This window comes from Aethalodelphis obliquidens, unplaced genomic scaffold, assembly GCF_003676395.1.
Source record: "Aethalodelphis obliquidens isolate GAN/ISIS:26980383/991018 unplaced genomic scaffold, ASM367639v1 scaffold41, whole genome shotgun sequence".
Classification (NCBI taxonomy): Eukaryota; Metazoa; Chordata; class Mammalia; order Artiodactyla; family Delphinidae; genus Aethalodelphis; species Aethalodelphis obliquidens.
The window spans coordinates 2093493-2115930 of record NW_020837985.1 but is presented as its reverse complement, the minus strand read 5'-3'; the positions used below and the strand labels follow the sequence as shown (position 1 = coordinate 2115930).

Below are 22438 nucleotides of genomic sequence, written 5' to 3'. Positions count from 1 at the left end.
CCTAAGAGAAGTAACAAGCCATCTAACATACGTGTAGGGGAAGGACAAGAATTTTTTTTAAAAAGGGGGAGAGGTCAGAAAAAATATTTGAAGAGGTACTGGCCAAATGTTTCCAAATTCGATGAAAACTATAAATCCCGCAATCTAAGAATCTTAACAAACCTCAAGCTGAATAAGCCTAAAGCAAACTACGCTACAGTCCATCACAACCAAATCCCTGAAATCGAGAGATAGAGAGAAAACCTTAAAAAGCAGCCAGAGCACACTGCATTTAGAGAAGCAAACACAAGAACAACGGCATGCTCCTTGATCAGAAACTCAGCAAGCAGAAAACAAGCGAGACACCTTTAAAAAACGGAAAGAAAAAACATGTAAAACTAGCATACATTACCCAACAAATATATCTTTCAAATGTGAAGGTAAGCACTTAGGATACAGAAAACTAGAAACAGAGTCATTCCCACCCTTACAACAAGAAAAGCTAGATAATCAGCAAAAGCAGGACTTCTGTTGAAGTCATCAGAGGGCCAGGGATGCACGATGACCAAGGAATCCAAAATAAAGGAAAAACAGGCGCCTCCCAGGAGAGATGGGGCAAAAGTTCTTGCTTACCTGGGGTAGATGCCAGACTCCATGTAAGTCAGCTAAAATCTTTAACAAATGGCTAAAGGAAACCTCAACTTCTGAAATACAACTGTATTCATTTTCTAGGGCTTTTTAATGTAAGTAAATAAAAGAGGATTACGATCTGCAAGCATTCATTACCTAATAACATATAAAAATAAAATAAGAATTTTTTTAATTTTTAAAGATAAATGTATAACAAATCAGCACTTGCCTATAATCTCCCCAAGAGGCACTACAACATTTCTGTTTACATAACACTGGTCCTCCAGCTGGGCTCAAATTAGCCAGTGTTACTATAACACGTCATCTGAGACAAGGAGATGAGAGGTAAATGCGGACAAAAGGCAGCAAAGGGCTCAGAAAGAGAACGGGACAAATATGGTAGACCCTATAACTCAGCCCAAGACTTGGGAAACGTCCTTAAGAACTGAACCATCTGTAGCTGGTACTGGAACTGAGCCTTCAGAGCAAGGCTGCAAGACTGTGACTCTCCGTTTCCTTCTTTTTTCAGGGAGGGGAGGAAAAAAAAAAAAGAGTTCCTTTATTTAAAATACACTAAATGCTGAATTGAAAATAGTGAGCCTGCAGACACATGACCACCAAAATTATTAAATGTATAGGCTTTATTGTAATGTGCAACACATCAAATGTACTAAATTTTAAGCCCTAAAGGCCAATTCCATAACTAAATGCAGGGGATCAAGGAAAACTGCTATGAAAAAAACAAAGCTGCATCAGTTTAAAGTTTGATGTCTTCTTGAACCATTTTTTTTCTTTTTTAAGCTTTTTTTTTTTTATATAAAGCAATACTAATTAGCTAAAGGTAATTCCTCTGTCTCCTAACTTCAAATACATTCCTTTGATAAACACAGGGCTTGAAGTAATGGATTTACCACACGAGAGAACATGAACATGTGGTTAAATTACTACACGAGAAACCAGTATGTTTACCCCACATTCAGAGCAGATTCCTTTGAGTTCCAATATCAACCTCAGGAGGCCCCTGATGAGCTAGTTACATAGAAGGGGTTGGCACAAAGCCTGGCACCTTTGCCAGGCACCTCTTGGGAAGTAGTCATTAAAACCCAAAGGAACGACCGGGGCTGACAAGGTGTTTACTGAAGGTCCACGACATGTCAGGCTCTGTGTTAGTGCTCACATGTAAAAGAGAAACAGGGAGCCATGCAAGCATTGTCCAGACCACGCCGTGCAGCAGGGTGTGTGAGACTGAAAGCAAGACCCATGATGCCTTTTCCTGACCTGAGCTATCCCAATTCTAATGCTGAAGCTAGGAACCAGGTTGGTGAACCCAAAGAAACTCCAATATAAACTTTAAAAATCACGAGAGCTTTTCACAGAGAGCCTCAAAAATCAGAGCTGGAATCCTCTTTCAGTGTTCACTCACTTCAAATACACCAAATATATTTTTTACTTTCTCCCCTGCTGAACTCTGAATACTAATGTCCTATTTTTCTGGCATCCTTCACGGCTTACAGAGCATTTTGACTCAGAGGATGTTTCACCAATAAGTGGCAACGTTGCAAATTAATTCTCACCATAAATAATGTTTCCAACTCAGGTGAATGCCAAACAATAGTAACACGGTGAAGAATCCTTTACCTACTTAAGTCTCAAGAAATTCGTAACTGGACTGATGCCTGAAAGCACAGAAATGAGACGAGTGGGGCAGTAAAACCTGCTAGCTCTCACCTCCTTCTAATGCAGATTTTGTCACAGAGTCAGTGAAACGACATTTCACATATCCCAAAGATGCACTGGGGACTTCCTTCACCATCACATGACACCCACCACGGCAAGGCGCTACTAGTCCCCCCGTTAAGCGGCACAAACACGCAGATCTCCCCAAGTCCAGGGCGCGAGCAGCAGGTACACCCAACATTCCAGCAACGGGGTCGTGGTTCGGCTCCCTCATGCCTTGCCTCTCCCATGAGTTCTGGCGCCTTCCGGTGCTGCTCTCTGTGCCTTAATTTCTGAATCTGATAAATATAAGAACTATACTCCCTCTTACCTCTTACCACTCAGGGAGTCTTACCCAAAGAACAATGCACTTCTTGTCCTTGGTTAAGGGAACACGCTCATCTGCACAGTGATGGGAAACCCCTCTGAGAGGGCGTCCTTGGCTCACCTCCAGTCTCAATGCAGGGATATGATGGAGGAGGTTCTCTCCAGTTCCCACTGGAGTCTTTCATGTGAGATCGGTCAGAAGCAAAGTTCTTCAAATATGAATCTGCGCGGATCACTCTAAATTTCCTGTACATAAACCAACATTCGTTTACATCACAGTTGAAATTCTAACTCAATTCTCATATAGACTCATTTTCTATGACATGCACAAAACTAGACAGGCATTTCTGTACTATTAGTGACACACAAATATATATATAGCTTTAATACCTGTTAAAGACGCCATGAGAAATGATCAGCTGAAATCCCAAACTACAAAGGCATGGAAGTACAGCCGGTTGCCTTTACTTGCTCAGTGTTATGTACGAGGGGCAGAGGGCGTAATGTCCGGGCGCTGCCGTCACAGCCCTCTGACTTCTGTCATCACCAGGCATCCAGCTCCGCCACCAACCAACCACCCACCCAAAACAAAGAGTATGAGAGAAATGCCCAAAACGACATTGGAAAATGTTCTGGATCTCATCACACAAATTTTTAAAGACTGCCAACCTTTTATACAATGGACAACCTTTAAAACTTTAAAACATTTTGAATCTTCTGTAGAGCACATGATTCTCAAACATCAACTCAATGGTGAAGACAAGTGATCTTTACAAAACCAATGCAAAAACAAACACCCAAAGTAACTGTCTAATTGTCAAGGTCCAACTTCAGAAAGTAAGGTAAATCCACCCTGAATTTCCTCACCTTCTGAACTGTGGATGGATGTCCTCATCAGACTTAAAGGCATCTTCCACATAAGTATCAAAGGGGCAGGGAAATGGCAGGACAGTGTCAAGATCATAAATGAAGCTCTGTCCTCCACTTGAAACATGAAGCAAGACAACATGGTAATCCTAGAAGTAAAAGTTGCTGAAGTTAACCAGGTTACCTTATGATGGTGTATTCCAAGGTTATAGTAATAATGCATATATATCATCAAAAACAGATACAAGGGACTTCCCTGGTGGTCCAGTGGTAAAGAATCCTTACAATGCAGGGGACATGGGTTCAATCCCTGGTCAGGGAACTAAGATCCCACATGCTGCAGGGCAACTAAGCCCGTGCGCCACAACTACTGAGCTCGCACGCCCCAATTAGAGAGCCTGCATGCCACAAACTACAGAGTCCATGTGCTCTGGAACCTGTGCGCCACAGCTAGAGAGAGAAAACCCGCACACCACAACTAGAGAGAAGCCCGCATGCCCCAACAAAAGATCCCACATGCCTCAACGAAGATACCACGTACCGCAACTAAGACCCGACACAGCCAAAAATAAATAAAATAAATAATAAATCTTAAAAAAAATAAAGTTGAAGGCTTAAAAACAAACAAAAAACCATATACAAGACTAAGACAGTCCTCCTTATAATAGCAAAATAAAGCAAACACAAAACCCTGAAAACAGACCAAATGTCCAGCGACAGGGAACAGTCAAATAGTGGAAATGTTCATGTACATTAAATGTTCACCTTTCGATCCAGCAATTTTACCATTAGGGATCCAGCCTATAGAAAAATGGCCACATGCATGTAAAGGTATATAAACAAAGCAAATCTCTGCAGCACTGTTTATAACACTGAAAATTCAGAAACAACCAAAAGTCCACCAAGAGGGGAATGGTTAACAAACCACGATGCAGTCATAAGATGGAGTCCTACGCAGCTGCTAAAGAGAAGTAGGTAAATTTTTGTGGAAATTGGACTAAGTCCATGTTACACAGTTGGATGGAAAAAGCAAACTGCAGATTATGTATATTATTTTATTATTTTTTTAATTTATGTGTATATAAAGACAGACATGTGCATTCAGAAGTACACATGCATGCATATGAGTACAGAGAAAAAAGTCTACAAGGATATCCTCCAAACCATTAACAAACGGGACAGCTTGAGGTGAGCCTGGAGAGGGGAAGGACTTTAAAATGCGGTTGTTATTGGTTTTAAGTCAGCCAAGCCCTAATATGTAGCCATTAAGGAAGAAGAATACAGAGAGCTTCTCCTGCACAGCTGGGTCCCAGCGCACAGGTGAATTCTCACTCTCACTCCCGGACACGGGGCACTGCCCAAACCAGCTAAGGGCTGGAAGGGACGTCAGGGAGGTTTATCAATGGACATGAGGGCAGTGTGATGCTTAGAGCTCCTCAGAAGAAAAATGCTCTCACAGAGAACAGCACTGCGAGATAAAAAGTTCAATCACATCAATACAATGTTAGAAATACCATCTGATATTTCTAGTACTTCAGAGCTTACAAAGCACTTTCTCAAACGATGTTTCATTCGACCCTGTGAGGTGGGGAACATAATTGAGACTGGAGATGTTGTACCATCAGAGCTGAAAGTGCTTCCTTTGGCTCCAGTTCTATCTTAGAAATCAGAATAGCATCAGAAATGAAAGCTTATTCCCTGTCCTCCCCTTAATGCATCCTACCCTCCAGATACATGAACTAAGCGCTGCTCCCCCGGTAACAGTCCACGACTCCCTTCCCCCAGGCTTGCTCACGTTACTCGGCCCCATCTGCACCACCTTCTCCTCCGCTCTCCCCACATCTGTCACTCAAGCTCCAACTCAAATGCTTTCTTCCCCATGAGCCCATCTTTCATCTTTTCCCACCCCTGCCAGAAGCAGTCTCCGCCGTATCCAAAATTTGTTTCTCTCTTGACATCTTCTACCCTATATTACAGTTTTTTTTTAAATATGTACTCCTTATTTTTTTGTGGGAAACCATGCTATTAAAATACAGATACGAAGATGAGAAAGATAGGTCCTTACCCTCAAGGAGTTCCTAGAGAAGCGAGGGGGAAACACAGGTCAACTGCTGCAGAACGGTGAGATGATGAGGTAATTCAGCAGAGGTAGGAGAGCGTGCAGGCACAGGCGCCTGAAGTGGGGTAACCTGGCTCAGCCTCAGCCCCACCACTAGCCAGCTTCCTCCTCTACAGGACGGAGATAACTGTGGTGTCTACCTCACAGTATTACTGAGAGAATTAATGAGACTACTATGTAAATAATCAGCCTTATAAAAAGCCAACCAAGGGCTTCCCTGGTGGCGCAGTGGTTGAGAGTCCGCCTGCCGATGCAGGGGACACGGGTTCGTGCCCCGGTCCGGGAAGATCCCACATGCCGCGGAGCAGCTGGGCCCGTGAGCCATGGCCGCTGAGCCTGCGCGTCCGGAGCCTGTGCTCCGCAAAGGGAGAGGCCACAGCAGTGAGAGGCCCGCGTACCACACAAAAAAAAAGCCAACCAAGGCAAGGGGTGTGTGGGCGGGGAGGAAAAGGCAGGCAACTGCTAAGGAGCATTTCACTGAGGAAAGGCTGCCGTCACTGCCTCTTGCCTGAAGGGGAGAGCTTCCCAGAAGGAGGACACAACTTGTGGAAAAGCACAAACAGGGACTTCCCTGGCGGTCCAGTGTTTAAGACCCCACACTTCCACTGCAGGGAACGTGTGTTCATCCCCTGGTCAGGGAACTAAGACCAGGGAACGAGGCGCAGCCCAAAAAAAAAAGAGAGGAAAAGGCATAAACAAGGAATACCCTTCTGGTTAGCTCGGGTCCATATTCCTACGTAACAGATGGCTGGTGAACTCGAGAGGGAAAGCAGGCCTCAACTAGGAGTCACCTTCACGGCAGAGATGCGGAACCAAGGAATGCAGATTCCAGCAATAGCCTCACTCTCTGAGTTGGGTACAGAGCTTGTCCAAATGCCTGGTAAAGACCCAGTGGGGCTAGAGGCAGGGATGTCCGCTTAGAAAGTGATCTGTTTCTCTGGGGATCGTGCCTCTACCCACTTAGGGAAGCCTACCCATTCCCTGCAACAGAACAGCAGTGAGGCCCAGATCAATCTGCCAGAGACTTGCTCCACATAGAAAATCTGTGGGGAGACTTCCTGAAACAAGGTTCCCCACACTGAACCGTCATGAGCTGCTGTGTAAAGGGGGACAGGTCCTTTCCCTACAAGTTTCCTGAAGACAGGAAGCAAGACCGTGACTCAAAATCAGCTGAGCACTTCAGCAATGGGCATGATTGCTAGGGCAGATGGACAGTCCGCAACTGGGGTTATTGTAGCTCTGCTAACAATAATAGCTAACTCTTCTGGAGCACTGGTACCAGATACCAGGACAATGCTTCAAATGCATTATTTCACTAAAGCCTCCAGTGACCAGAGGAAGACACCGAAGAAAGAGCGTAAATAACCTGTCCAGCTCACACAGCCCACCAATGGGAGGACTGGGGTTTAACCCCCATGTGTCCAACTCAGCCTGCACTCCTAACCCAACACTGCTGGATTTGGGCTTCAATGTTAGAGCAGAGGATCCCCTGCTGGTGAAGGAAGCAAGAGCATGAGGCCAAGGATTTCAGTCTATTTGTGCCTGGCATATAAGAGGCACTCAATAAATATATGTTAAGTAAATGAATGAAGCCAATTCAAATGATATCTTATTCTAAATAAGCATCAGAAACCTGATGTTTGTTGCATTATCATGAATGGAGTTTTACTTTATCTTCATGTTTCTTAGCATAAACAATTCCATTCTTCAGGGGACCAGTTTAAGGTGACATATGGATGTGTACTGGAAAGGACCCAGCCCTGCCAATGATCAGCTTAATGACCCTGAGCTATTCACTCTGCCTTTCTTGGCTTCTTTCTTCACCTGAAAAATGAAGGGGTCGGCGCAGATCCATGTTTTCCAAATGCCAGTCATGTTCACTCAGAAGTCTACTAAGAACACTAATTCCTGAACCTCTAGATCGACTAGATCAAAAACCTGTATTTTTTTTTCTTTTTTCTTTTTTTTTCTGCCATGTCGCACATCTTGCAGGATCTTAGCTCCCCGAACAGGGATTGAACCCAGGCCCCTGCCAGTGAAAGCCCTGAGTCCTAAGCACTGGACTGCCAGGGAATTCCCAGAAACCTGTATTTTTAACAATCTCTGGATAATTCTACTGTGCAGCTGGACTAGATAATGCTCAAGTTCCTTCCAGTGCTACATAGACAAGAGTCTAGATAACGAATATATCTGCTACATCAGCCATTTAAAATCATTCCTATAATAATTTCAAAATTAAAAGAAAACATGCCCATAAGTGCTTCTACCTTAGACCAAATAACATCTATCGTCAAGAAGTCAAATTATTAATAATTATCATAGTCTTTCTCTACTGCCCCATTATTTCTGCTCTACCAAAACATAAAGACCACTCATGGATTACAAGTACTATTGCATCAGAAGCTGTCTGTGTTGACCACCTTACCCAGATCACAGGTCCATCTCCAGGTCTTGCCTGTTGTTTCCAGATAGGTATCTACAAAATACAATAACTCTCCTAAGCCACAACTTCAGTTAAACCACTACTAAATTCTTTAAAGCAATACATACATGAAAAATAAAATATTTCTAGGCAACCAACAATCAAGGTGAAAGAATGAATGGATAAGAAGAAATCCAAATCCTTCCAAGTGTCCTTAACAATGAAGGAGCAATAATTAATTACAAGGTGTTTTCTGGAGAGTAGAAAGAGACCTAAACTAGGAACTGGAATTCCTGGCAAGTTCAAATCTTGCTTTCCCACTTAATTATTCATGGGACCTCCCTGAGTCTCTATTTCCTCATCTATAAAACAGAGACAGCTGTCTGGACCTTGTCTACTTCACAGGGTTTCCACTGGGGTCAAACAAGATGATGTTCACAAAAGTGCTTTACAAAATATTAAGGGCTTAATTTTCTTAATACTTCATAGAAGTTTACTACAGTTCCATTAAAACTCCAGAAACAAAGAAACCTTTACTTCAAACCTGAGAATATGTGCCTCTAACTTAATTTAAAAATTAAGTTTAATTTTAAAAGCTCTAACTTAATACCTAAAGAAAGGGGATTTTATTTGCATAAACATACCATCACATATCTCCTTACCTGCAAGTAAGGGACTAAGCTCTACTAACTCAACCATGTCCTGGTAGGGAAAAAATCTCATTCAAAAACGAACTTTAAAATGTTGCTGTATTTTATAAGGCACATTTTAGAACAGTGCTAAACCCATGGTCTATTTAGCTTCTAATGTAATCCTAAATTTCCACAATCACTCCCCAACTTACCATCTTCCTCTCATTAGATATGAAGACAGCATAACACTCTTCTAAAGGATACTGGTCATGGTTTTTGATGTATTCACAGAGCTTCCAAATATTTTCTTCACTGAAATAAAGTAATTGTTTAATCAATATAATTAAACAAGAACACTCTATGTCTTTCAAATTTGCCCAAAAGACTGATAATGACATTTAAAAAAATTGGTAGAGACCTGAAATACCATCTCATCCAACAACTGGCTAACAGTTGAACCTTCTCAAAAACATCCCCAGCAAGGGACTTTGCTGGTGGCACAGTGGTTAAGAATCCGCCTGCCAATGCAGGGGACACGGGTTCAATCCCCGGTCCGAGAAGATCCCACATGCCGCGAAGCGGCTGGGCCCGTGAGCCATGGCCGCTGAGCCTGCACGTCCAGGGCCTGTACTCCACAACGGGAGAGGCCACAACAGTGAGAAGCCCATGTACCACAAAAAAACAACAACAACGGATGGATGTGAGGGACAAGAACTAACAGGACTGAGGTGGGAGACAGGGCAGAAGAAGCATGGCTCCACCCTTACAGAGGTTCCAGGTTCAGCACCACCACTGGCTAGATGTGTGACCCTGGGCAAACAACAGGCCTCTCTGTGGCTCAGTCTTTTCATGAGGAGAATGATAACAAAAGACCTATCTCCTAAGCATGGATGGAAGTACTTGGCACTAGGCCTGACATGCAGTCAGAGCTGAACAAATGGTGAGCTCCACAGCATCGGTGGGGTGACCATCTGAAGGAGGGAAAGGTAAGTTATAGAGGACCCTAAGGTTTTTTGTGCAGGGACTGGAAAGTGGGGTTAGAAGTCATTATTCAAGCAAGGGAAAGGCAGGTGTGGGTATGAAAAGGACCAAGATAAGAGTGGTGATTCAGCCACAGAGGTGGCCTAGGACAGGGGTGCAGTGTGTGGACTCCAGAGCCGAACTCTGCGTGTAAATCCCCATTCCTTCACTCACAAGCTATGTGGCCTTAGGCAAATTACTTGCATCCCTCCATGCTCCAACGTGCTCACCTTTAAAATGGGGACAACAGTACCGACCTCCTCGTGTAACTGTGGGGCTCACATTACTTCGTTGACATAAACGTCTCAGAACAATTCTTGGCATATATCAAGTGCTACGTGTAAATGTAACCACTATTATAATGACGACACGGCGGTTCAGATCCTGGTTTCTGGTACAAAAGGGACTGAATTGGATTCCGGGCTGCTATTAGCTGGGTGATCTTGGTAATGTTACTGTAGGATCTCTGCGCTTTCATTCTCTTCCAAAATTAAGATGACCTTCACATCAGTGTGAAACCACGCAGGCTTCAGCAGAATAATTTCCAAATGCTCTCTGCGGTCCACCCTCCGCCTCCAACCCCCTTCCTGGCCGCCCAAGCCCCGAGATCTGCTGACAAACGTCCAAGCGAAAGAAGCCGGGCAGAAGTAACGCACCACCGACCCTACCACTCCTGGCGAATACCGCCCCCTCCACACCCAAACGCCCACGCTCGACTCAAGGAACAAGGGCTGCCACTCCCGCTCCCCACTCCCTCCTCCCCTCAAACCGGAACACTCGCCCGCCAAGGCCCAGAGCGGCCCCGGGGAGGGGCCGGGAAGAGGCGGGGCTCGGCTACGACGCCGCGGCCGAGCGGGCCAGGGAGACGCCGGGAGCCGACCCCGCTCCCCCTCACCAGTAGCAGCTGTTGTAGACACAGGCGTCCCGCGGGGGACTGGCCGGCTGGTAGTGGGCGGCTGCGGCGGCGGAGACGTCCCCTTCCATGGCGGGCCTCGGCACAGGCCTGAGGCGAACCGACTGGAAGAGCCCCGCGGGCGGGCTTCAGCGAAGGCGTCGGCGCACTAAGCGCAACGTGGGTTCGCGGGGCGGAGTGGGCGGAGCTTGAGGCCGCTGGTGGCGTCCCCGGGTGGTGGGGCCTGGGGCAGGGTAGGCGGAGCCTGGGCGAGCGGGCGCGAAGGATCCCCGCGCAAGAAGTTTGAGACGCGCGTTGCAGATTCCGGAAGGGTGGAGTCGGGGCGGGAGTGGGGGGGTGTGGTCAGTGGGCGGACGAGCGCTGCCCTGTTGGGCGGAGCCTGGGCGGGGCGAGCGACGCAATCTCCCGGCGTGCGAAGCTTGGGACGAGGTGGGCGGAGCTCGAGGCGCGCAGTGCTGGTCCCGTGAAGGTGGAGCCAGGGCAACGTAGGCGGATCCGGGGTTGGGTGAGCGGCGTGAGTTCACAGTGGGCGGAGCCCAGGGCGAGGAGGACTGCGTGGTTTCTGGTGGGCGAGACCCCCCAGTTGGGTGGGGCCAGGGGCGGGGCGGGGTGGGCCAGGGGCGGGGCGGGGTGGGCCAGGGGCGGGGCGGGGCGGCACGTGGTCCTAGAGCGGCTGCGGCGCCAGGCTTGCTGGAGGTTTTGGGAACAGCGGGGTTGCAGTCAGCGTGGGGGAAAAGGGGGTCACCGGCTGGCCGCTTGAGACACGAGTCAGGGGAGGGCTTGGAGTTGGTGAACGGTGCTTCATGAGTCTCCGAGGAGTCCGAGACCCTGTAACCTGTTGCCGGCTGTGGCAGATGAGACTCGGAAGACTCCACGTGTGCAAGTGAAGTAAGAGGACCTCTGTGTGAAAAACAAAGGTTGAGTTTGAGTCTGGTGGGGAGGGGTAGCGGAGAGGATGATGAGGGGGGTTAATTCCAAATATATTGGCTCAGAAAGGTATGTTGATTTTTTTAACATAGTAAGAACAGTTTTGAGAGGGTCCTCATGATATCCTTTTTGTGTTCATCATATATTTGTTTATTTGCTGGCAGTCTGGAAGGAAAGACAGCAGGTTGTTGCAAGTGTTTATCGCTGCATGCGCCACAATTCCTGAGCCTGCGCTCTAGAGCCCATGAGCGCGCCTAGATCCCGCGCTTTGCAGCAAGAGAAGCCACTGCAGTGAGAAGCCCGCGCACCACAACTAGAGAAAACACGTGTGCTGCGATGAAGACCCAACCCAGCCAATAAGAAAAAACTTTTTTTAAAAAAGTGTTTATCTCTGGTTAATGAGTGGTATGGAGGACTTTCACTTTAGATTTATATCCTTCTGAATGTTTAAATTTGCAAGTGACATATATAGCTGATCAGGGTATTTCCCATTATCAAAACTTAAATTTTTAGTTTATTTTATTGGTTTTTAGATTCTCTCAGTCTCATGAATTGTAAAGCCCAAAAGTCCTAAAGACTTTGAACATAAGTCATTGTGTCAGTTATCAGCGTATTGCCTCTCAGGTCCAAATACATACTTCAACATAGGCTCTGTGATAAAAAACTGAATTCCTTTAAGCATTTCTTCTTTAAAGTGAGCACGATGTTAAGCCTTCTCAGTTAAGTTCGCTGGAGGAAGAAGCTTCCTGCAGTTTCTGGGACCTGACCAGAGTTAGGAGTGTGGTTAGGAGAGACCGGACCAGAGGTAGGAGTGTGGTCATGAAAACATCCAGTGGGGTCCGCTCCAGCCACAGACCCAAACTCGGTCCTTCTGCAACCTTGCAGCTTCAGCCTGGCAATAACCTGTATGCAGCCCTCTTGACACAGAAACCAGAGCCCTGCGAGGCCTGCAGGCAACCACCTGCCCATTGTCCTTCAGCAAGACTTTTGGGGGTCAGGGTCACACACTGAGCAGTCCTTCCGCCCCCCACCCCAGTATTCCCCCCAGGCCTCTTGAAGGCCTTCTGTCCCTGCTGGCTCCCAGATTCCCGTGGTTCCCCACAGGGCCAGTTGGTGATTGCTCGCCTCCACCCGCTTCTCTGCCGTCTGCCTAGCAACTCCAGACTGCCTGCAGCCTGGCTAAACCAGCAAACTTCTCTGCTGTCTGGTAGCCAACCCTTGCTTTCTCCAACGAGATCCAGACCCCTCTCAAATTTGTCCTTGCATACTCTCCCTCAGCCCTAGTTACCATATAGTTTCCTTTTATCTTACAGTTCACTTTTATCATAGTTAATTCTTGACATGCAAATTCTCTTGTTTAACCTACCATGTGGTTTCTTCTTATTGGATCCAGACTACTGCAGGACTTTGAAGCCAAACTAGGTAGGTTCTACTACTTACTATTTGTGTGACCTTGGGCAAAATTACTTCACCTCTTTATGCCTCAATTTCTTCATCTAAAATGAAGTTAATGATAATAACACCTACCTCATAGGGTTGTTATGAGGGTTGACTAAATTTATGTATATAAAGCAGTTAGAATATGTGCTGACACATAATAATAAATGTTAGCTGGGACTTCCCTGGTGGCGCAGTGGTTAAGACTCCGCGTTCCCAATGCAGGGGGCCCGGGTTCGATCCCTGGTCAGGGAACTAGATCCCACATGCATGCTGCAACTAAGAGTTCTCATGCCACAACTAAGGAGCCCGCCTGCTGCAACTAAGACCTGGCACAGTCAAATAAATAGGTTTTTTTTTAATTAAAAAAAAAATGTTAGCAACAACAATTTATGGTATAATTTCACTCCATTATCTCCAATATACCATATACTTCTGTCACTGAGTGTCTTACTACTCCTCAGACACACTAAAACTTTGCAAAAGATATACATATCTTCTATCTAATGTGTGCTCTTTCACTTTCCTTACTTGCAGCTTTTCCCAGGGAAAATTCATTGCTGCCTTCCATTTTTGCACAGCTTTTTTTTTTTTCTGTTTTGTCATGACTTTTTAGTCATATGTCTTCAATACTATTATCATCTTAAGTAACTCAACTTGACTCTACCTCTGCCATGAGCAGTTCCATGACACAGTCTTGTCTTGGTGAGACAAAATAATAGCTCCAGAGTCAGAGACTCTAGCTCAAATCCTTTCTCAGCTACTTACTATCCTGTATGACCTTGGACAAGTCACCAACCTTTCTGTGTGTCAGTTTCTTTGTAAAATGAGAGCAATAAAAGTCGAGTGTCTACCTAATGAAGCTGTAGCGAGCATTAAATAAACTAATCTGTGCAAAAAGCATAGTACCTGGCACAACAGAAGTACCCTATGTAGTAAACAACTACAGAGTTTTGCAGTTATGATTATTATTATATTTCTCTGTGAACAGAGTATAAGCACTGTGACTGGGATAAATCCTTGTTGAATTAATGACTTTATTTTATTAGGATACAGGTGAAGTTACTGTCACAAAGAAACTCAAAAATGTAGTGGTTTAAATGAGATACAAATGCATTTCTCATATAACACCCTGAACATTTACATTCCAGAGCTGATGTAGTGTCTCCACAGTGTCTGTTACCCAGGCTCCTGAGATTTGGATGGAAAGCCATATCTAGGGTGTTGCCCTGGTCCACATATTTCAAGAATGCTCACCACCATATCTGCTATAATTGCATGCTGGCCAGCAAAATCAGGAAAAAGCAGGAGCGGAAGGTTTAAGAACAAAATCCACAAGTTGTACACATCACTTCTGCTCACATTCCACTGCCTAAAAGATAGCCACAAGGTCACACCCAGGTGCAAGGGAGATCAGGAAATGTAGGGTTTATTTTGGGCAGCCCAGCTAACATCTGAGTATGTCAAGCAGAAGGAGGGAATGAATATTGAGAGAGCCAGCAGTCTCTGCCATAATGTGCTCTCTTTATGCTTCTAAACTTTGTCTCATAAGCAGGAATTACTCTTTAAACTGGAAAAAATAGATCATATTTTTTAAATACATACAATTTCATGGTAAAGGCTATAAAAAAGGATATGGTTTCAGAGGAGTAGGAGGTGCATAGACCCAGATTCTGACCTACAAATCCCAGTGATCTGGCTGTGGAAGAAATAAGAGATGTACTCACACAGCCAACACCCAGTGAAATCAGGATGTTAAAGGGCAGGGGTTTGGAGGAGGAACACATAACAAAGGAAGATATTAAAAAGGGCCATGGATGTGAAAGGGGAGATTCAGGAAGTCTATAGCACACAATACAGTCAGGTTTAATAGCAAAAAGGGCTTTTATTTTTTATTGGGGGAGGGGGTATTTTATGCTCAATATCAAGAGCTAGAAGAAAAAGATATTCCCACTGCTTGAGACCACATGATACGATAATGATCAGACAACTGAAAGAACACAGAAATACCCAATGTCTGTCTATTTTGCTTGCATTTTCTATCAAAGGAAATGATCCTCAAGCTGTAAAGAACAAAGAAAATAGCAGTAAGAAGAAATTAAAAGCCAAGATAGGTGCGGTGGTAGAAATCACCAAGTTGCCTTAAATGGGTTAAAAATCTTTAGACTCAAATGAGTTACATTCTAGCATACGGATAGTGCTTTAGATTATGACCCCAAAGCCTTTCTTAAGGATCTTTGAGAAAATATGTTGGAAGAGATAACATAAGACTAAATATGAATAGTTGCTGTCTTCAGTTTCATAAAAGGAAAAATACATATATTCCAGACAGTATACCCTGATGAACTTGAGGTCTAGTCCCAGGATGATTTGTGACCATGAAAAAAAGGTGATTATTTAGAGGCTTCTACTGGTTTGCCAAGCCCACTTCATGCCAAATGGACCTCATTTCATGCTGCTGGAAGAATTATTTGATCGTTAGAATAGGATTATAGCACAAACAGTATAATTTGATTCCCACAAAGCAGCTGTCCCAGTTATACTAGTCATGACTCAATCAGTTAAAAGTCAAGGGAAGAGAGGCTGTTTACTAGCCCATTGAACAGGAAGGACACTGAAGTGGCCCTCACAGTTAAAGGATGAGCTGCAGAAACCAGGGTCTCAAGGGACCAGAAGCAGAACTCACTTCCCCAGGCATTCTTGCTCTCCCCTCTGTCTGCTTCTCAGTGCTTGGCTTCATTCTGAGGTCACTTCACTTCTTGCTGTGGGAGGATGGCTGCTGGCAGCCCCATTTCGTACTTTCCAGGCTTGACAACCCTAGCAGAAAGATAAAACTTCTTTTTCCTCATGGCAATCACACAGAGTGACTTGTACCTTTATTTTTTACATTTCTGTACTGCTTGAATTTTTCACATGGGTTACTTTCTAATAACAAATTTTTTAATAAAACATTTCTAAAAAGTCAAGTTTATCAACATCAGTATAAAAAGCTACATGGACAGACTATTGCTCACTTAACTTTTCCGCTACTGTTGTACATTTAGTTTGTTTTCAGATCCTACTATTATAAATAAAGCTGCAGTCAACATCTTTGTACATAAATCTTGGTCCATGCCTCTAATTATTTATGTTTGGAGGGAGTCCTAGAAGTGGAATTCCTGGGCCTAAGGTTTTAAATATTTTCCAGTTCTCTTGATACATGTTGCTATACTGCTTTTAAGAAACAAGCGTATACCTCAATATCACATTGTTATTAAAAAACAAAAATATAGGCAAAAAACCTGGCATTCCCATTGTTATTTTATTTTGCACTTATCTGATTACTACTTTCCCGTGTTAAAGGGATAACTTCAACATAAAGCAGTAAATGCTAAGGCAGCAATGTGCTATGTGAGCTCTGGGGCGGGGTGGGCGGGGGAAGCACCTCATCATTGAGGGTGGGGAGTTGGGCTGGGTTGGAGCGCAATACGATTATTACTAATCTTACTTAGAATGCAGTGGGAGGGAGGCAATAGTCCCAGGGCCCATGCCTGTGGTATTAGACTGAGGGCTGTGCACCACACCTTACATGGGAAAATTGAGAAATTGAAGTATATTCAGGGGAGGCTGAAAAAGAGGGAAACTCTGAAAACCACATCATAAAATTGTGATGTGTCTTCTTGGCTCACTTCCTGTGCCAACATACCCCCTCTTCTGGTCCTCCATCCTCCAAATCTGATAGGGGTATCTGTCTGACATGGCAGTGTCCATTATAGGAAACCACTGGTAAGGGACCTCTGGTCCAGTGGTTAAGATTCCACACCTCAACTGCCAGGGGCACATGTTTGATCCCTCGTCAGGGAACTAAGATCCCGCATGCTACCAAAACAAAATAAACAAAAAAGGAAACCACTGGTACAATTCCCTTTTCTGACCTGAAGCCTCTATACCAGATAGAGTTCTTGACTGTAAACAACAGAAACCGGGCTTCCCTGGTGGCGCAGTGGTTGAGAGTCTGCCTTGCCGATGCAGGGGACGTGGGTTCGTGCCCCGGTCTGGGAAGATCCCATATGCCGTGGAGCGGCTAGGCCCGTGAGCCGTGGCCGCTGAGCCTGCCCGTCCGGAGCCTGTGCTCCGCAACGGGAGAGGCCACAACAGTGAGAGGCCCGCATACCGCAAAAAAAAAAAAACAGAAACCATCTCTGGCTAACTTAAACAGGAAGTCAAATTTACTAGAAGAATGGGGATGAGGGAGGCTGGGTAGGACTTGGAGGGGAGGAAGCACAGCCAGGTCACACTGATAAAATGCTCCAACAATCCAAAAATCAGATGGTGAGAATGCCACCATTAAATGCCCCTGCCTCTGTACCCTCTGCTGCTGCCACCAAGAATAATCTCTGCCCCTGCATCTTTGGGTCACTTCTTTAAGACGTAATGCACGTCCCAGGTGGGAGCAACCTACTGATTGAGATGAGGTAACATGCCTGAGCCCTAGTTGCCAGATTAACAGGGAAATGAAGTATCCGTCCCTGTTGGATTTCCACTGAAGGAGGTGGGCCCTGCCTAACCCAAACCCACTCAAAGAGAAAATCTCTCAGGTAGGAGAGGTGTCTGTTTAAATTTGGAGTAGCTAAAACATGGAAAATGTCGACTATGACCCCCACCTCCATGGGATTAATGATTTTCTCCTCTTTCATGTGAAATCAATGAGATTAGCTATCAAATTTAAGTAAGGTCAGATATACCACATTCTTGAAAGAAATCCCTGTTGAAACTGATGTTTACTTTCTATTTTTGTTACTAAACAGAAAGGGACCCACCTATGACCTCATCTCAAATGAGATAATGAATTATGATTAGCTCTTACTTCAGGCCTCTTTTCTGTCACATGTGAGGTAAGAACACTTGACCCTCTTTAGGAAGTCAGGGAGTACGGGAAAGAACTTCAGTTTCCACTGCCCCTCTTTTCCTACATCAAGACATTCCTGTCGACAATAGCTAAGCCTTCAGCAAAAGAAAGAAATGACCTGCCAAAGACCAATTCCAGACCAATTCTATAAGTTCCTAAGGCTGCTGTAACAAATTACCACAAATTGGGTGGCTTAAACCTCCCCCCCCCGCCACACACACATGCGTGCACGTGCACACACACACACACGCACACACGCACACAGAAATTTATTCTCTCACAGTTCAGGAGGCCAGAAGCCTGAAATCAAGGTGTCAGCAGGGCTGGTTCCTTCTGGAGGTTCTGAGGGAGAATGTTCCATACTTCTCTCCGAGCTTCTAGTGGTTGCTGGCAATCCTTGGTGGTCCTTGGCTTACAGATGCATCACTCCAATTTCTGCCTCCATCTTCACATGACCTTCTTCTCTGTGAGTCTGTGTGTCAGATCTTCCTCTCCTTTCTCTTATGACACCAGACTTGGATTTAGGGTCCACCGTATATGCAGGATGATATCATTTCAAGACCCTAATTACATCTGCAAAGGCCCTATTTCAAATTAGGTCATGTTTACAGACACCAGAGTTTAGGACTTGGACGTATCCTGTTGGGGTACACAGATCAACCCACTACATCAACTAAAGGCTGAAGCAAGTATGGTAATTCTTAATGTTGTTGGAGAGAGAGTAAAGGAACAAAGAAAACCATTTGGCTGGCTCCATCTCTTGGTGTTCTGAAATTTCTATTTCTTTGCTTATTAAAAAAAAACTATATGGGAACATATATATATGTGTAACTGATTCACTTTGTTATAAAGCAGAAACGAACACACCATTGTACAGCAATTATACTCCAATAAAGATGTTTAAAAAAAGATATTATATTTCTAATACCCTAAAAAAAAAACCCTAAAAACTAGAATGACAGCTATAACTTCTGTGGAGGTCAATTTGGTAATATATAACAAAATCACAAATGTATATGCCTTTTGGGTGGAAGTTCTTTCCATAAATGTTTATCGATGTATAAGATGCATAAAGAAAAGTGGACATACCATAATGGTAGACTATGTTACTTTATTTTATTTTTATTTTTTTTGCAGTACGCGGGCCTGTCACTGTTGTGGCCTCTCCCGTTGCGGAGCACAGGCTCCGGATGCGCAGGCTCAGCAGCCATGGCTCACGGGCCCAGCTGCTCCGCGGCATGTGGGATCTTCCTGGACTGGGGCACGAACCAGTGTCCCCTGCATCGGCAGGCGGACTCTCAACCACTGCACCACCAGGGAAGCCCACTATGCTACTTTAAATATTGTTCTTTCTGCTTTCATTTATATTGGGTAAACAATCTTTTTATATATATATTTGAATTTTATTTTTTTTATATAGCAGTTTCTTATTATTTATCAATTTTATACATATTGGTGCATATATGTCAGTCCCAATCTCCCAATTCATCCCACCACTACCATCCCCCTAAGCAATCATCTTAAAGCTTTCTTTTCCCTATTGTAAAAGTAATACATATTCAATGTAAAAAAAAAATCAGAAAAATTGAGAAAAGTACAGAGAAACTACACAACAACCATACTATTACCATCCAGAAATTAACCATTAACATTTTGTTGTAGTTTCTTTGGGGGCTTTTCCGATGCAAGTATACACATATACTTCTTTTTTTTTTTGAATTTTTGAATTTTATTTTATTTATTTTTTATACAGCAGGTTCTTATTAGTTATCAATTTTATACATATTGGTGCATATATGTCAGTCCCAATCTCCCAATTCATCCCACCACCACCATCCCCCTAAGCAATCATCTTAAAGCTTTCTTTTCCCTATTGTAAAAGTAATACATATTTAGTGCAAAAAAAAAAAACAGAAAAATTGAGAAAAGTACAGAGAAACTACACAACAACCATACTATTACCATCTATAAATTAAACATTAACATTTTGTTGTAGTTTCTTTGGGGGTTTTTCCGATGCAAGTATACACATATACTTTTTTTTAAACAAAGATATAACTGTATGGTATCTATTTCTTTGTACATTCTTAACAAGTTACAATGCACTATGCACAACTTTCTATATAATTAAATTAACACAGAGTTGCATCATAATTTTTAATGACTATTCTTCTTAAGGTCCCACTGAGGGACATTCAAGTTGTTTTCAGCTTTTTGACATTATAAATAATGCTGTGGTAAATATAATTTTTTTAAACTCTTAAAAGACCAAATTTTAAGTGCTGAATATATAGTAACTTCTGTATCTTAAATGTGCATGGAAAGGAATTCCTGATATTCCCTCCAAACTTGCTTTAGCCAGAGCCTTCTCTAAGTTAGGTACAGCTCCATCTTGCCATTAGCTCGAGCAAACAAACAAGCAACCAAATATTGGAGTCATCTTTGACTCTTCTCTTTCCCTCATGCCTAAATCCAATTAATTAGCAAATTTATGTGCTCTTTCTTCCAAAAATACCTAGTATTTGACCATTTCTCATTACCTCCACAGCTCTCATACTGGTCTGTGTCACGTCATCGCTTGCCTGGATAATTGTAGTGGCCTCCTAACTAGAGTTGCCAGATTTAGCAAATAAAAATACAGGACAACCAGTTAAAGTTGAATTTCAGATTAACAACAATTTTTTTTAAGCATAAGTTTGTCCCCAATATTACATTCTCCATGCAGCAGCCAGACGGATTCTTTCAAAAAGTCAGAATAAGTCACTCCTCTGTTCAAAACCCTGTGATGTCTTTTCATCTCATAATAAAAAGCAAAAGCCTGAAAGCTGAGGCCTTGCAGGATCGGCTCCTAGCAGCTTTTTCCTCTTTGATCTCGTAGGCCCACTGTCCTCTCCTTCCCTCTGCATGCATCTCTCTTCTCCCAGATATACCTAACCTGCTTTAGGTCTTTGTTTACACTTCGTGAGACCTTCCCTAATCGCCGTTTAAAACTGCACGCTTCCCTTCACCTTCCCTACTCTATATTTCTCTGTTAACACTTACTAACTTTTAACAAACGTATCATTTAGTTTGTTGTCTTTCTCCTTTTACCAGAATTTAAGTTCCCTGAGGGCATTTTTGCTCTCTTTGTTCACAGCTGCATCCCCAGTGCTTAGAATACTGCCTGGCACATAACTGATGCTCAATCATGTCGAATTAAGGAAATGTGGTTATCCAAATCAATAAATAGCTTTTGTTTGTTTCAGTAGGGCTCCTCTCACATTCTGATCATTCAGCATGTTGCTATCTCTTTCAAAGTAGTCACGTTAACAGTTTTAATTTTTTAGAGAAGCCATCTTCTGTAATTCTGTAATGTTGGCAAACATTTATGTGTAGACACGGTTCTAAGGTATAATAAAATCTTAGAACCTCAGGTATTGTAATTAGAGTTAATACACAGATTAGGAAATTAAGACCCGGCGAGGTGAATCATTTGCTCAAGATCGCGGGATCTGTTGGCTCTAGGTACAGAACCTGCGCTTTAACTATAATACTCTGCCCGCTCTCTTTTATCTCTCTTTTTCTTAACTTGTTTGGGTTAAGCTCTTAAGAATCAAAGTCAAGACCTGTCAAAAGCCAAGTGCTTTCTCCCACTCCAGTTAAGGACTCTGCAATTCGCATTTGAATCCCGCGTGGCGGGAAGCCGAAGGCAGGTGTCGGGAGCAGCGGGGAGGAGCCGCCAGGCCCCGCCAGCCAATCACAGCGTCCGGGAGCCTCCCTTCCCCCTACGGCGTCCAAGCGCCAAAATTCCAAACGGGACGCGCGCCACTACCTGCCGTCTCCCTCCGCCGAGCTCTGCGAGCCGGCACTATCTAAGAAAAAGGAGAGAGTGGTCTCACGTCACTGTCCGCTCGGGTCCTCTACCCTGTCGGTGTGGATTCTCTTCAAGTTCGGCCCAAAGTCCTTTGCTCTACAGATGGGAGGGAAGTTTCGAGCCCGCCGTGATAGGGTGGCGACGTGGGAGGGACAGGCGGCGGAGGGATTCCGGGCGCGCGCGCTGCGGCCGTCGGCGCGGAGCTTGTGGCGCCAGAATTCGGAGCGCGGAAGAGCCTGAGCGGCTGTCGCTTGGCATCGGGTTCGTCTCCCGCCGCCGGGTTCGTCTCCCGCCGCGGACGCCCGGGCGAGGAAGGAGAGAAGATGGTGGTCCTCCGTAGCAGCCTAGAGCTGCACAGCCACCCCGCCGCCTCGGCCACGGACTCTCTGGACCTGTCCAGCGAGTTCCTGAGCCTGGAGCAGATCGGCCGGAGGCGGCTCCGCTCGGCCGGCGCCGCTGAGCAGTCCGCCGTCACCGTGGCCGCCGCGGGCGTGAGTACCGGCCTGGAGCGGGCCCCTCGGGGCCGGACCTGGGGACTGCCGGCGGCCCTTTGCCCGGTGGGGCCCAGGATGGTGGGGTGGGTGGGCGGGCGGTCCGGGTGACAGTTGGCTGGGGGTAGAGGAAGGAGAGGGAGGTAGGTTGGGAGGAGTATTGTCGAGGACAAGTAAAATGGAAGGCTTCTCAAGATCCGAGCCCCAGAGGGGTGTG

General features: G+C 44.8%; 2 protein-coding genes and 1 long non-coding RNA gene across 8 annotated transcripts in view; 2 read left to right on the top strand and 1 right to left on the bottom strand.

Annotated features, from left to right (window-relative positions):
* NTAQ1 (N-terminal glutamine amidase 1) overlaps positions 1–10927 on the bottom strand; it is a 76792-nt gene extending 65865 nt beyond the window's left edge. For 4 of the 5 annotated variants that reach the window (XM_027132378.1, XM_027132381.1, XM_027132383.1 and 1 more), the window contains exons 1-5: positions 10608–10927; positions 8905–9004; positions 8064–8114; positions 3520–3668; positions 2774–2898 (exon numbers count right to left, since the gene is read on the bottom strand). In XM_027132378.1, the coding sequence (XP_026988179.1) occupies positions 2774–2898; positions 3520–3668; positions 8064–8114; positions 8905–9004; positions 10608–10696 (514 nt within the window). In that variant the 5' untranslated portion in view covers positions 10697–10927. Of the gene's footprint in view, positions 1–2680; positions 2899–3519; positions 3669–8063; positions 8115–8904; positions 9005–10607 lie in introns of all 5 variants that reach the window. The other variant, XM_027132380.1, reaches the window with a different exon arrangement.
* A 376-nt stretch (positions 10928–11303) lies between these two features.
* LOC113633812 (uncharacterized) lies at positions 11304–13169 on the top strand. The gene is made up of 2 exons (XR_003438349.1): positions 11304–11513; positions 11717–13169. It is a non-coding gene; the product is annotated as an uncharacterized LOC113633812 (long non-coding RNA).
* Positions 13170–21920: 8751 nt separating this feature from the next.
* Positions 21921–22438, top strand: part of ATAD2 (ATPase family AAA domain containing 2) — a 69253-nt gene continuing 68735 nt past the window's right edge. The window contains exon 1 of one of the 2 annotated variants that reach the window (XM_027132375.1): positions 21921–22221. In XM_027132375.1, the coding sequence (XP_026988176.1) occupies positions 22054–22221 (168 nt within the window). In that variant the 5' untranslated portion in view covers positions 21921–22053. The remainder of the gene's footprint in view (positions 22222–22438) is intronic. The other variant, XM_027132376.1, reaches the window with a different exon arrangement.